The following is a 14,696-nucleotide window of genomic DNA, read 5'->3' as shown; positions in this document are numbered from 1 at the left end:
GATTGATGGTGTCAGTGGGAACTTATCTCAGAGGCAGAACTTGATCATTGCTCGAAGAACCCTTAGCAACCTCTGGAGGAACCTTAGGGTTCCATGGGACCCTGGTTGAGGAAGAATGCTCCTTACACTTGTGATCATTGTGAAGAATAACCTCTTTACAGATAGCTAAAGAGATGAATGTTGTCAGTGGAACTTTATCAGAGAGGCAGAAATTGCTCATTGCTCGAGAAACTTCTAGCAACCTCTGGAGGAACCCTGGTTGAGGAAGAATGCTCCTTACATTTGTGATCATTGGGAAGAATAACCCTCTTACAGATAGCTAAAGAGATCAATGGTGTCAGTGGGAACCTATCTCAGAGACAGAATGTGAACATTACTCAAGGAACGCATAGACATTTCTGGAGGAACCTTAGGGTTCCATGGAACCATGGTTAAGGAAGAATGCTCCTCTCACTTGAGGTCATTGCGAAGAATTACCCCCTTGCAGATAGCTAGAGATCAATGGTGTCAGTGGGAACTTATCTCAGAGACAGAACTTGCACATTACTCAAGGAACCCCTAGCAACCTCTGGAGGAACCTTAGGGTTCCATGGAACCCTGGTTGAGGAAGAATGCTCCTCTCACTTGAGGTCATTGTGAAGAATTACCCTCTTACCGATAGAAAAAAAGGTCAGTGGTGTCCGTGTGAACTTGAGGGAGAACTTGATCATTGCTCAAGGAACCCCTAGCAACCTCTGAAGGAACCTTAGCCATGGGACCCTGGCTGTGGAAGAATGCTCTTCACACTTGTGATCATTGGGAAGAATAACCCCCTTATAGATAGCTAAAGAGATCAATGTTGTAAGTGGAACTTTATCAGAGAGGCAGAAATTGCTCATTGCTTGAGGAACTTCTAGCAACCTCTGGAGGAACTCTGGTTGAGGAAGAATGCTCCTTACACTTTTAGTCATTGGGAAGAATTGCCTCCTTTCAGATAGAAAAAAAAGGTCAGTGGTGTCTGTGTGAACTTGAGGGAGAACTTGATCATTGCTCAAGCAACCCCTAGCAACCTCTGGAGGAACCCATGTCCAGACGGTGTGTTCCCCATCGTTCTCTCGGTTGCAGCACAGAAATCATGGTGGGGCCGTCACTAACATGGTACAGGTGGTAGATGGAAATTACAGTGGTGATGCCAGTGGTACACGAATCTCTGAACCGGTGCAATAATCATTGGAGAATACTACGGACACCCTGAGATTTACGAGGAGGGCAAGTACTAGCTTCTTCAATAGTCACAAAAGAAAAACGCTGGAGATGCAAGTAAAAAAGAAAAACAAACCAAAAAAAAACGATAATGATGCAAATCTGAAGGCACACTTTTATTGTTCAAAAAGGAATAAAATGAACTGGAATATCTTCATGCTAAAAATAAATGGTGTTGAGACAGTCCTACGTAAAAATGAAATGCTACCCCTGAAAATGTCAGATTTACCACTGTCAGGCAGTAGGTGGCAGCCTACAAGCAAATGCAGCTGCTTGTGTAGGCTCAGCTGTACTGAATAGTAACTGGCGCCATGTAGTTTTACCACCCCCTCCCACCACACTCTTCACCCCAAAGTTGTATCTAGCTGCTTGCTCACCATGACTCTTTCCTGTAAAACGTGTGCTAAGTGGCAGGGGAGATAAGACTGCACTGGAAGAAGAACCAATCCCGTAATGACATGCCCCTCCCGCCCCTTTCCTAGCATTTGACGGGGAGTACTCAGCCACGGGTTTGTGTATGTCGCGGTCTGGTTCACCGATTTTCATGCTCAGGACACAATCACCTCCAGGGTTGTGTGGGACCTCTGATGTCGGGAAACGTGAGATTTCTGTGTAAAACATTTCCCGCACTCAGGGCAGGAATACGGTTTCTCCCCGGTGTGAGACCTCTGATGTATATCAAGTTCCGATTTCTGTGGATAACATTTCCCGCACTCAGGGCAGGAATATGGTTTCTCACCCGTGTGCAGTCTCTGATGTCTAGCAAGTTTGGCCTTATCTGAAAAGCTTTTCCCGCACTCGGGGCAGGAAAATGGCTTCTCCCCCGTGTGGGACCTGTGATGCCTTTCTAAGAGCGATTTGTGTGTAAAACATTGCTCGCACTCAGGGCAGGGGAACGGCTTCTCACCCGTGTGATCTTTCTGGTGTTTGGTAAGGTGGCACTTCTGCGAGAAAGATTTTCCGCACTCAGCACAGGAAAACGGTTTCTCCCCAGTGTGAGATTTTTGGTGTCGATCGACGTGGGATTTTCTGACAAAACATTTCCCGCACTGAGGGCAGGAATACGGCTTTTCCCCCGTGTGCTTTCTCTGATGTATTAAAAGATGGGACGCCATAGGAAAGCTTTTCTCGCACTCGCTGCAAGTATGCAACTTCTCCCCTGTGTGAATTTTCCGATGGCTGTTAAGATGGTACTTCTCAGAAAACCGTTTCCCACACTCAGGACAGGAATACGGTTTTTCACCCCTGTGAGTTTTCTGATGAGTGTAGAGATGGGACTTCTCTTTGAAACATTTCCCGCACTCAGGGCAGGAGTGCGGCTTCTCCCCCTTGTGAGATCGTAAATGTGTATTAAGATGGGACTTCTCTTTAAAACATTTCCCGCACTCAGAGCAGGAAAATGGCCTCTCCCCTGTGTGAGATTTTAGATGTGCGACCAGTTCATATTTTACCGGGTAACATTTCCCGCACTCAGGGCAGGAAAACGGCTTCTCTCCCGTGTGGGATCTCTGATGTCTAATAAGTTTTGATGTTTGTGAATAACGTTTCCCGCACTCAGAGCAGGAATACGGCTTTTCCCCTGTGTGAGATCTCTGATGTCTGGCAACTAGCGATCGAGTTGCGAAACATTTCCCGCAGTCAGGGCAAGCATGTGGCTTCTCGCCTGAATGAGATTTTTGATGCTTGCCAACTAGTGTTCTCGAAGCAAAACATTTCCCGCAGTCAGGGCAGGCATGCGGCTTTTCCCCCCGAATTCCGGCACCATCTTTTGTGATGTCCTCATTTTCGGTTTTACAGTCTAGCGATAAAGTGAGACGATCCTTTGAGGGTTTCTTGATGGTTTGTCCTGGAAATATATAAAAATATTATTAACGCGGGATGGGAAGTCGATCGGTTCACCTAAACCAGGGTTTAACCTGGATCAGCTAGAGTCTGGTGAGCGAACGTTCTCTATGGGTGTCTCAACCAGCCAGGGCTCTTCCCCACTTACGTCAAGGGGTAAAAAGGTCTTTGCATCTCCTCCCACATCACTGCTAGGTCAGAAATTGGTAGGAACCAATAGGAATTGAATGTTGTGTGCTGTTTACACAACCATGAGCCTAGGCATTGGGTCCCCTTTAACAAAGAACACGTCCAAGACCTAGGCTTCTGGTTGGACTTCAGAGAAGTTCATGTGGCCCTTTCCGAAACTGAGTGGAACCTACAGAAATTGAGAGTTGTGTGATGTTCATACAACCATGAGCCTAGGCATTGGGTCCCCTTTAACAAAGAACACATCCAAGACCTAGGCTTCTGGTCGGACTTCAGAGAAGTTCATGTGGACTTGTCCAAAATTGATGGGAACCAACAGAAATTGAGTATTGTGTGTTGTTCAGTACAGCAAACCCTCCTCGTTTAGCATGGAACACATTGTCCAAGGCCTAGGCACTGGGTCATATGATTGAGAGTTATGTGCTGTCCACACAACCATGAGCCTGGGCACTGGGTCATATGATTCCTGCTGTAGAGGAGGATCAAAGTTCAGTTAGGCAAACCCTCCTCCTTTAACATGGAACACATTGTCCAAGGCCTAGGCTTCTGGGGGGACTTCAGAGAAGTTCATGGAGCTTTGTCAGAAGTTGATAGGAACCAATAGGAATTGAGAGTTGTGTGCTGTTCACACAACCATGAGCCTAGGCCCTGGGTAATATGATTCCTGCTATAGAGGAGGATCAAATTTCAGTTCGGCAAACCCTCCTCCTTTAACATGGAACATTTTGTCCAAGATCAAGGCATCTGGTGGGACTTCAGAGAAGTTCATGTGGACTTGTCCAAAATTGATAGGAACCAACAGACATGGAGAGTTGTGTGCTGTTCACACAACCATGAGCCTAGGCCCTGGGTCATATGATTCCTGCTGCAGAGGAGGATCAAAGTTCAGTTTGGCAGACCCTCCTCCTTTACCATGGAAAACATTTTCCAAGGCCTAGGCTTCTGGTTGGACTTTGGAGAAGTTCATGGAGCCTTGTCAGACGTTAATAGGAACTAGGCCTAGGTTGCTGGTGGGACTTTGGAGAAGTTCATGGAGCCTTGTCAGACGTTAATAGGAACTAGGCCTAGGTTGCTGGTGGAACTTTAGGGAAGTACATGTAGCCTTGTTGGCAATTGATGGGAACCAATAGAAATTGGGAGCTGTGTGCCATTTTCCAAGACCTAGGCTTCTGTTGGGACTTTGAAGAAGTTCATGTAGACTTGTCAGAAATTGTTGGGAACCAACAGAAATTGAGAGCTATGTGCACAACTATGAGCCTAGGCACAGAGGAGGATCCGATTTCAGTTCTGCAAACCCTCCTCCTTTAACAAAGCGCACATTGTCCAAGGCCAAGGCTTCTGGTGGGACTTTGGAGAAGTTATTGGAGCCTTGTCAGACGTTAATAGGAACCAATAGGAATTGAGAGTTGTGTGGCATTCACACGACCATGAGCCTAGGCACTGGGTCATGATTCAATTCAGTAGAGGAAGATCAGATTTCAGCTCGGTAGACCTTCCCTATTTAGCATAGAACACCTTGTCAAAAGCCTAGGTTGCTGGTGGACTTGTTGGAAATTAATGGGAACCAATAGCAATTGGGAGTTGTGTGCCAGTGTCCAAGACCTTCTTGTGGGACTTTGGAGAAGTCCATGTAGACTTGTCAGAAATTGTTGGGAACCAACAGAAATTGGGAGTTATGTGCTGTTCACACAACCATGAGCCTAGGCACTGGGACATACGATTCATGCTACGGAGGAGGATCAGAGTTCAATTCGGCAGATCCTCCCCTTTACCAAGACCTAGGCATCTGTTGGGTCTTTGGTGAAGTTCATGTAGCCTTGTCAGAAATTGATGGGTACCAATAGAAATTGAGAGTTCAATTCAGCAGCCAGTCTTCTTTAACAAAGAGCATGATGTTGAAGGCCTAAACCCCTACTCTGGACCATTCGGTGTGCAGAAGAAAATATTATGGCTCACCTTTGCTGATCTCTGTAGGAGTGTCCTCCTCTTCGAATGTCCCCATTTCAGCCTCCTCCATAGACTGATGATCATCCTCCACATCTGTCTCCTCTGTTTCACTCTCAACTTTTATCTTATACAGATCTTCACCCTAAATCAACAGAATGGCAGAAAATAACATCTGTAACATAGAAGGATTTGTGATGTGAGATCACATAGAACATCTCATCTTGTAGAGTCCACACATCGTCTCCCCATGTCAGAGTGTTCCATCACTTTATGTTCCCAACCCTCAACTCCACCTACCTGATGATAGTGAGGGATGGTGTGACCTTCCTGTGTGGAATCCCGGGAATACAGAAGATGGGGACATCTCTCTGGTGGGTTCCCAAGACTGGATCCACCTACCTGATGATGGTGAGGGATGGTGTGACCTTCCTGTGTGGAATCCCGGGAATACAGAGGACGTGGACTTCTCTCAGTTGAATCCTTAATAACACGTCCTTCTGAAAACTCCATCACTCCATACTCCTCTTCCTCCTCTTTAAACTCTTCTTTAATAACAATATTTAAATCCTCGAGGTTTCCATTCTAAATATATAATCAGGTATTTACTATAAGAAACATGCTGGTGTATAAATCCTAGCTATTAGTGATTGTAATCATCTACCTGATCATGGCGAGGGATGGTGTGATCTTCTTGTATGGAATCCCGGGAATACAGAGGACGGGGACGTCTCTCAGTTGGTTTCATCATACCATCCTTGAAGAGATCCTTCTGCCCTCCTGAAGACTCCTTCACCACTCCATACTCCTCATCCTCATCTTTAAACTCTTCTTTAACAATAATATTAAAATCCCCGAGGTTTCCACCCTGGATATGAAGTAAGACATTATGGTAACAAATAAGTTTGCATATAAATTATAACTTCTAGAGATTGTTCCTCATCTACCTGATGATGGTGAGGGATGGTATGACCTTCCTGTGTGGAATCCCAGGAATGCAGAGGACAGGGACATCTCTCTGGTGGGTTCCCATAACTGGATCCACCTACCTGATGATGGTGAAGGATGGTGTGACCTTCCTCTGTGGAATCCCGGGAATACAGAGGACAGGGACATCTCTCTGGTGGGTTCCCATCACTGGATCCATCTACCTGATGATGGTGAGGGATGGTGTGACATTCCTTTGTGGAATCCCGGGAATACAGAGGACGGGGACATCTCTCTGGTGGGTTCCCATTGCTGGATCCATCTACCTGATGATGGTGAGGGATGGTGTGACCTCCCTGTGTGGAATCCCAGGAATACAGAAGACGGGGACATCTCTCTGGTGGGTTCCCATGACTGGATCCACCTACCTGATGATGATGAGGGATGGTGTGACCTTCCTGTGTGGAATCCTGGGAATACAGAGGACGGGGACATCTCTCTGATGGGTTCCCATGACTGGATCCATCTGTAGGAAACACACACACTGACTGAATCCATTGTTTCTATGTGTTTATCAGATGATGGGGATCTAGGTGGACCCTCTGTACTGCTCTCTCCTTTCCAATAAAGTCTCCTCTTACCCGGTGATGTGAGGGGCGGCTGATTGTCCATCATGACGTCCTTGTAGAGGTCCTTGTGTCCTTCTAAATACTCCCACTCCTCCATGGAGAAATAGACAGTGACACCCTGACACCTTATAGGAACCTGACACACACAATGATACAGTCACCATCCAGACACATCCCTTGTCTGTTACTGGAGAATGTCCCAGAATTCCCGGCACCGCTCACCTCTCAGTGACTTTTGGAAACTTTTTGTTCTCTCAGGCGTCAGGGGGTGAGGTTAAGTTAGTGTGATATTTACCTCTTCACCGGGCTTGAAGGAGGGGAACTGTATGGAAACATCAACAAGAAGATCAAAGAACAATCTAAAAATTCATCTCACCTCTGCCATGGGGTTTTAGTTCGATTAAAGCCCAACATCAGGATTTGTGTACTTTTATATCTTTTTTGCAGCACATTGAGACAAGGGAACAAAGTGGGTTGCACTGCTGCCTGCTGGAGGATTGGACACTTACAAAAACAAAACAAAACTGCAGGCTGGCCATGGGGGCTATAACCCCTCCTATATCCTCCATGCTCAGTTTGAAGCAAGCAGTACCAAGAGCAAAGGACCATAAACTATCCCAAACTTCCCCCACTTTGTCTAATCTATGCCCTCCATCCTACCTGGAACCTCCCCCACCTTGTCTAACCTACGCCCTCCATCCAGCTACCCTACTCAGAACCTCCCCCACCTTGTTTAACCTACGTCCTCCATCCAGCTACCCTATTTGGAACTTCCACCCACTTTGTCTAACCTACACCTTCCAAATCAGCTACCCTACCTGGAACCTCCCCCACCTTGTCTAACCTACACCCTCCAAATCAGCTACCCTACCTGGAACCTCCCCCACCTTATCTAACTTACACCCTCCATCCAGCTACCCTACCTGGAACCTCCCCCACCTTATCTAATTTACACCCTCCATCCAGCTACCCTACCTGGAACCTCACCCACTTTTTCTAACATACGTCCTCCATCCAGTTACCCTATTTGGAACTTCCCCCACCTTATCTAACCTACACCCTCCATCCAGCTATCCTACTCAGAACCTCCTCCACCTTGTCTAACCTACGTCCTCCATTCAGCTACCCTACCTGGAACTTCCCCCACCTTGTCTAACCTAAGTCCTTCAACCAGCTACCCTACCTGACAACTTCCACACTTTGTCTAAACTACGTCCCCCATCAAGCTATCCTACCTGGAATTTCCCCCACCTTGTCTAACCTACATCCTTCAACCAGCTACCCTACCCAACAACTTCCACACTTTGCCCAAACTACAGCCCCCATCAAGCTATCCTACCTGGAACTTCTCCCACCTTGTCTAACCTGTGTCCTTCAACCAGCTACCCTACCCAACACCTCCACACTTTGCCTAAACTACGTCCCCCATCAAGCTACCCTACCTGGAACTTCCCCCACCCTGTCTAACCTACATCCTTCAACCAGCTACCCTACCCGACACCTTCCACACTTTGACTAAACTACGTCCCCCATCAAGCTACCCTACCTGGAACCTCCCCCACCTTGTTTAACCTACGTCCTTCAACCAGCTACCCTACCTGACACCTTCCGCACTTTGCCTAAACTACATTCCCCATCAAGCTACCCTACCTGGAACTTCCTCCACCTTGTCTAACCTCCGTGTCTAACCTACGTCCTTCAACCAGCTACCCTACCCGACACCTTCCGCACTTTGCCTAAACTACATTCCCCATCAAGCTACCCTACCTGGAACTTCCCTCACCTTGTCTAACCTACGTCCTTCAGCCAGCTACCCTACCCGACAACTTCCACACTTTGCCTAAACTACGTCCCCCATCAAGCTACCCTACCTGGAACCTCCCCCACCTTGTCTAACCTACTACATCCTCCATCAAACTACCCTACTGGGAACCATACAGCCTTGCTTCAGAATACGTCCCTTCTGGGTCCTTGTCATCCATGTATGTGAGTCATGGTTCCATTTAGTGGTGTTGGAAGCTGTATTCATGGTGGCCTCCAGCAGTCCTGCAGAGTATGACTCTCCTCATAGCAAAGAATAGATCCATGGTGCAGGATGATGAAGACTCGGGAAGGCCAACCACGGCAGTGTGGCTCCAGATCAGGTCACACAGTGAAGATCTCTGGATGGAGGACGAAGGTCAGTATCTGGCGAGGTTGGCTGCACTAAAGGGGACATACCAAATGTCTAATTGTCCTCTAAACCTCAAACCTTCCTTAAAGGTCTTATTACCTCCTCTGCTGCCAGTTCCAGCAACGTCTTCTCTCCCTCGTACTTCCCTCAAAATTGCTTCTCACCAGGAACCTATTTTATACGCTGACATCACTTCCTGTCTGTACCTGACACCACTTCCTGTCTGCCATAAAGACTTCCTCTCTGGGTAGAAGTGAGAACGCCACCTTGTGGAGCTCAGAGGAACTGTAACCCCAGTTGTATATCTCCTGCACCCTATTGGCATCTATTTCACCCCCCCTTTTCTGCAGATCTCATGCACCCTATTGGCATCTATTTCACCCCCCCCCTTTTCTGTAGATCTCATGCACCCTATTGGCATCTATTTAATTCCACCAACCCCCTTTTCTGCAGATCTCCTGCACCCTATTGTCATCTATTTCACCCCCCCACACCTTTTCTGCAGATCTCATGCACCCTATTGTCATGTTTTTCACCCCCCCCTTTTTCTGCAGATCTTCTGCACCCTATTGTCATCTTTTTTACCCCCCCCCTTTTTCTGCAGATCTTCTGCACCCTATTGTCATCTTTTTCCCCCACCACCTTTTCTGCAGATCTCATGCACCCTATTATCATCTTTTTCACCCCCCCTTTTCGGTAGATCTCCTGCACTCTATTGGCATCTATTTTACCCCCCCTTCTCCTTTTTCTGCAGATCTCCTCCACCCTATTGACATCTATTTCCCCCCCCCCTTTTTTTCTGCAGTTCTCCTGCACTCTATTTCACACCCCCCCCCCCCCTTTTCTGCAGATCTCCTGCACCCTATTGGCATTTATCCCCCCTTTTCTGTAGATCTCCTGCAGCCTATTGGCATCTATCCCCCCTCCCTTTTCTGCAGGTCTCCTGCACTTTATTGTCATCTATTTCACTCCCCCCCCTTTTCTCCATATCTCCTGCAGCCTATTGGCATCTATCCCCCTCTTTTCTGTAGATCTCTGTTAGGGATCCAGGTATGACCAGAAATGTGTGGACTGACACAGGGAACAGCAGGCTTCAGAAATGAAATAATTGAATTTATTAAGAGCCGCAACAAAATAACGAAACGCAGTGCAAACAAAACCAAACCTTAAACTAATATAAATAAGAACAAGTGTCGTCAGGGCTGGAGAGGTGGAGTGGTCAGGCAGGCCGGGTCAGGAATAATCGGGTAGACAAGGTACAACAGGAGCAGGCAGGAGAATGGTCAGGAATAGCCGGGGTCGGTGCAGGCGGAGTTCGATCAGTGTCAGGGTCAAGCAGAGAAACCAGGCAGGCAGACGACAGGACCAGGTACAGGGGCTCATGGGAAACAAACACCAAGGCACTGATTGCAGGCCTGGTCCTGCTTAAATAGACCTCCTGCAATCAGCCTCAGGTGATGGCTTGATTGCAGGAGTGAAACCCTGGCTGCTGAAAGCACCCTCTGGTAGGAGCTGGTACTGCAGCCCACAGAGCAAGTGAACCACAGCACCACCAGTGATGAGTCCATTCCTGACAATCTCCTGCACTTTATTGTCATCTATTTCACTCCCTCCCCTTTTTCTGCAGATCTCCTACAAATATTGGCATCTATTTAACCCCCCCCCCACCCCTTTCTGCAGCTCTCCTGCAGCCCATTGTCATCTATTTCACCTATTTTTTCTGCAGATCTCCTGTTGCTTATTTGCATCTACTACTACTGACTATGCTTCTGCTTAATCCCAACCTCGGCTTGGGAACCTCCTGGCGGGGCGATCCTGAGGACGATGAGCTGGTACTAACAGCCAGCAAAACCCATCCTCACCATAAGGAGCTCTGGTGAACACCGGTGAGTGCTTAGACTCTACACCTCGGGTGAGCTCCAGTACTTATCCTGCTGGCCGGTGGGAGCCTCTCTACTGCTATAGCTACTGGCCTCCAAACCTGATCCCTGACCAGGACAGCGAGATGTTGCTGCTTTCAGTGATGAGAATGGAGTTGGTGTTCCAGAAACACGGCTTGACTCCTCCCAAGACTGGGCTGTTTGTATTCATGCTGATCCTCTTGTTTAGAGGGACACGAGACATAAAAAACATGAAGGGGGGTTTCTCTACATTAGATGTGATGTGAAAGTGAGGAAGAAAGATGATCTTGTGGTTGGAGGTGGTGATGGTGCGGAGGAGGAATTACGGGAGGAATGATAGATGGGTCTATGGACTGATCAACTCATCATTGGAGTATACTACAGACGTCCTGAGGTCTATGAGAAGGGGGAGAGTCGGCTGTTCCAACAAGGCGATGGTGCGGAGGAGGAATTACGGGAGGAATGATAGATGGGTCTATGGACTGATCAACTCATCATTGGAGTATACTACAGACGTCCTGAGGTCTATGAGAAGGGGGAGAGTCGGCTGTTCCAACAAGGTGATGGTGCGCAGGAGGAATTATGGGAGGAATGATAGATGGGTCTATGGACTGATGGACTTATCATTGGAGTATACTACAGACGTCATGAGGTCTATGAGAAGGGGGAGAGTCCGTTCAATAACTAATAACCAAAAACACTGAGACACAAGTATAAAAGAATACAACTGAAAAAAAACAAAACATTTAATACAAATCTGAAGGCACACTTTTGTCAATCAACTCACCAAGGATAAGGGTGCAGGAGAGCATGATGTGAGTGCACTCCTGCAACCTCCATAGCCACCACCCCGAGAACCCTCAGGAAACGGTGCGTGGAGCCTCACCTTCACCTGGGTTAGTTGAGCCTTGGTCGTGAGATGCTGGAGCTGAGAGAAGGGCAGGAGAGGAAGCGGGTCCCGATCCCCAGGAGACGATCCCTCGGTGATCCAAGAGACAGCGGTGGGGTTGCCGAGGTGACGGAGTGACGCGGCGTGACCACGTGGTCAGCCGCAAAGGAGCATTGGGAAGGGGAGAAGCCGGCCGGCGTTCAGAGAGGAGAGGGAAATGTCGGTCTAATCCCTAACCCGCCGGATAGCAGAGGCAGCGGTCGGACATCCATCGGCAGAAGGCAGGAGACTGCAGGGACCCTGAACGGAATCCCCCTGAGACACAGTCCAGGGGGGCGGGAGAGAGGCGGACAGCCGTGGCCTGGGACCAGCTCACAGGAGATTTCCATGAAGGAGGGTGAGTGAAGACGGCCCAGGGCGATAATTAACTGTGAATGTATGGTGGCTTGGACTGTGGGATGAGTATTTAAAAATCTTGTAAAGGAGAGCAGGGGGATTAAGACTTTGGAAGAAGATAAGAGGTTACTGGCTCTGGAAGAGAAGAGGAAAGGAAGGGTTAACTGTTAACTGATAAAGAACAGACCAATACTGGCACCCTAATATATATCCTAAAGTCTCCCTCTAGGTTGATTAAAGAGAAATAGCTACACAGAAGAGATGAAGAATAAGGGCGCTAAAGGAAGCGGGCTTAAAGGGTCCCAGACGGGTACGATTAAAAAACATACGTCCCAGGGGAATGTGACTCCAGAAAGGTCCCAAGGTGGAAGTGAAAAAGGGGAAATGGAAATTAGCCTGGAAAACAGCCCTAGACTATCGTTGGGTCTGAATAGTAGTAGCCAACAAATGTCAGAAAACATAGAAAGGAAGGGCTTGGAAAATGATTTACAAATACCGAATAAAAAAGAAATGGCAGAAATGTTCAAAAACCTGGAAAAAGCCTAAAAGCAAGAAATGACAACCATATGACAGGATTTGGGGCATTTGTTACTGAGAGTGGAAGAAACAGAGGGAAAAGTTAAAAATTATACCCAAAATATCTCAGTTTTAGAAAAAAGGACTGCTACTATTGGGAACACTCAGACAAAATTGCTGTATAAGATGGAAGCACAAGAAAATAGGGATAGGAGAAGCAACCTTAGGATACGTGGAATCCCAGAAATCTTTAAAGGAGGAGAATTGAGAGAAACAGTTTGTAAAATGTTTAACTTCATTCTGGATAGACCTGAAACAGAGTTAGTTAAGTTGGAGGGAGTCTATAGATCAGGAAAGTTTCATCAAGGAAAGGAGAAGGAAAAACCAAGAGATAGAATTGCTCAACTGCACATGTATGGGGATAAGGAGGAGATTGGGAGAAGGATCAAAGGAAAAACAATTATCAAGTATGGAGAAATGAACATTCAGATCTTTGCGGACTTATCGCCTGAGACTTTGTGGAGAAGGAGATCTTTGAAACCCCTGCTAGATCAAATGAAAGAACGGAATGTACATTATAGATGGGGTAACCCAGAGTGTTTAATCGGATGGAAGAATGGAGTTACAGCTTATCTGAGATTTCCAGAGGACCTGAGAGACTTCTGTGATAGACTGGAATTACATAGAACAGTTATTAGTGGATGGGAAGAAGAGGGAGAAATGGATGTTAGGGGAAAGGAAGATTGGCAGATTGTTAGAACGGGGAAATGAGGAGTAGTAGAGAGGTGCAGGGTTTTTTTTTTTTTGGTCCCCTCACCATTTTTTTTCCTCCTGATGACATTTCCTCCAGATGACGTCTCATGGGGGCTTCATGTTTTTTTTTTCTCTCTTCACGCACCGTGAAAGATAAAGTTAATAGAAATAAACAGATAGACGGAGGGTAATTGGGGTGGTTGGAAGGAGGGAGAGCCGTTCATGAGTGGAGTTTAGCCCTATAGTTCAATCAAGGGTGGGTATGGACCAGCAATGGGCAAACTACGGCCTGCGGGCCGTATACGGCCCGGCGGACCTTTTAATCCGGCCCGCGGAGCTAGGCTCCCGCTAGGCTCCTCTCACAGTCCGCCCTGAAGCATGAAAATCTGTCTCCTATGAGGATCTGTCCCCCTGGACATATCTGCGCATGTGCCGGAGATCGCCGATCGGCTGCTAATGCCTGAAACTGGCACATGCGCAGATACGTCGAGGGGGACAGATCCTCATAGGAGACAGATTTTCATGCTACACCCGAACGGCGCGGGAACACGGCGAGAGGAACGCGCGGAGCAAAGGTAAGTGAATTGACACAGGGGGGACTTGGGGACTTAATATGGGGAATGAATTACTATGGGGGATGAATTACTATATGGGGGATGAATTACTATATGGGGGATGAAGTACTATGGGGGATGAATTACTATATGGGGGATGAATTACTATGGGGGATGAATTACTATATGGGGGATGAATTACTATGGGGGATGAATTACTATATGGGGGATGAATTACTATGGGGGATGAATTACTATATGGGGGATGAATTACTATGGGGGATGAATTACTATATGGGGGATGAATTACTATATGGGGGATGAATTACTATGGGGGATGAATTACTATATGGGGGATGAATTACTATGGGGGATGAATTACTATATGGGGGATGAATTACTATGGGGGATGAATTACTATATGGGGGATGAATTACTATGGGGGATGAATTACCATATGGGGGATGAATTACTATGGGGGATGAATTACTATATGGGGGATGAATTACTATGGGGGATGAATTACTATATGGGGGATGAATTACTATGGGGGATGAATTACTATGGGGGATGAATTACTATATGGGGGATGAATTACTATAGGGGGGATGAATTACTATAGGGGGGATGAATTACTATATGGGGGATGAATTACTATGGGGGATGAATTACTATGGGGGATGAATTACTATATGGGGAATGAATTACTATGGGGGATGAATTACTATATGGGGGATGAAT

The 14,696-nt window shown here is 47.1% G+C and overlaps 2 protein-coding genes across 2 annotated transcripts in view; both read right to left on the bottom strand.

The window, feature by feature from the left end:
* Positions 1–1,345: 1,345 nt before the first annotated feature.
* Positions 1,346–14,696, bottom strand: part of LOC149440459 (uncharacterized) — a 200,408-nt gene continuing 187,057 nt past the window's right edge. The window contains exon 13 of the mRNA XM_089658510.1: positions 1,346–2,991. Coding sequence (XP_089514636.1) covers positions 1,791–2,991 — 1,201 coding nt within the window. The 3' untranslated portion in view covers positions 1,346–1,790. The remainder of the gene's footprint in view (positions 2,992–14,696) is intronic.
* On the bottom strand, positions 5,963–9,256 carry LOC149440469 (uncharacterized). The gene is made up of 4 exons (XM_089658583.1): positions 9,046–9,256; positions 6,996–7,095; positions 6,786–6,909; positions 5,963–6,670 (listed from the first exon to the last, which is right to left on the bottom strand). Exons 3-4 carry the CDS (start codon positions 6,868–6,870, stop codon positions 6,105–6,107), a joined length of 651 nt encoding a protein of 216 aa, XP_089514709.1. The 5' UTR covers positions 6,871–6,909; positions 6,996–7,095; positions 9,046–9,256; the 3' UTR covers positions 5,963–6,104.

This window comes from Staurois parvus, unplaced genomic scaffold (genome assembly GCF_062004578.1).
Source record: "Staurois parvus isolate SC_StPar_1 unplaced genomic scaffold, SC_StPar_1.0 ptg001079l, whole genome shotgun sequence".
Classification (NCBI taxonomy): Eukaryota; Metazoa; Chordata; class Amphibia; order Anura; family Ranidae; genus Staurois; species Staurois parvus.
Note: the sequence above shows the minus strand (reverse complement) of the source record. Positions and strands in the feature narration are given on the sequence as shown.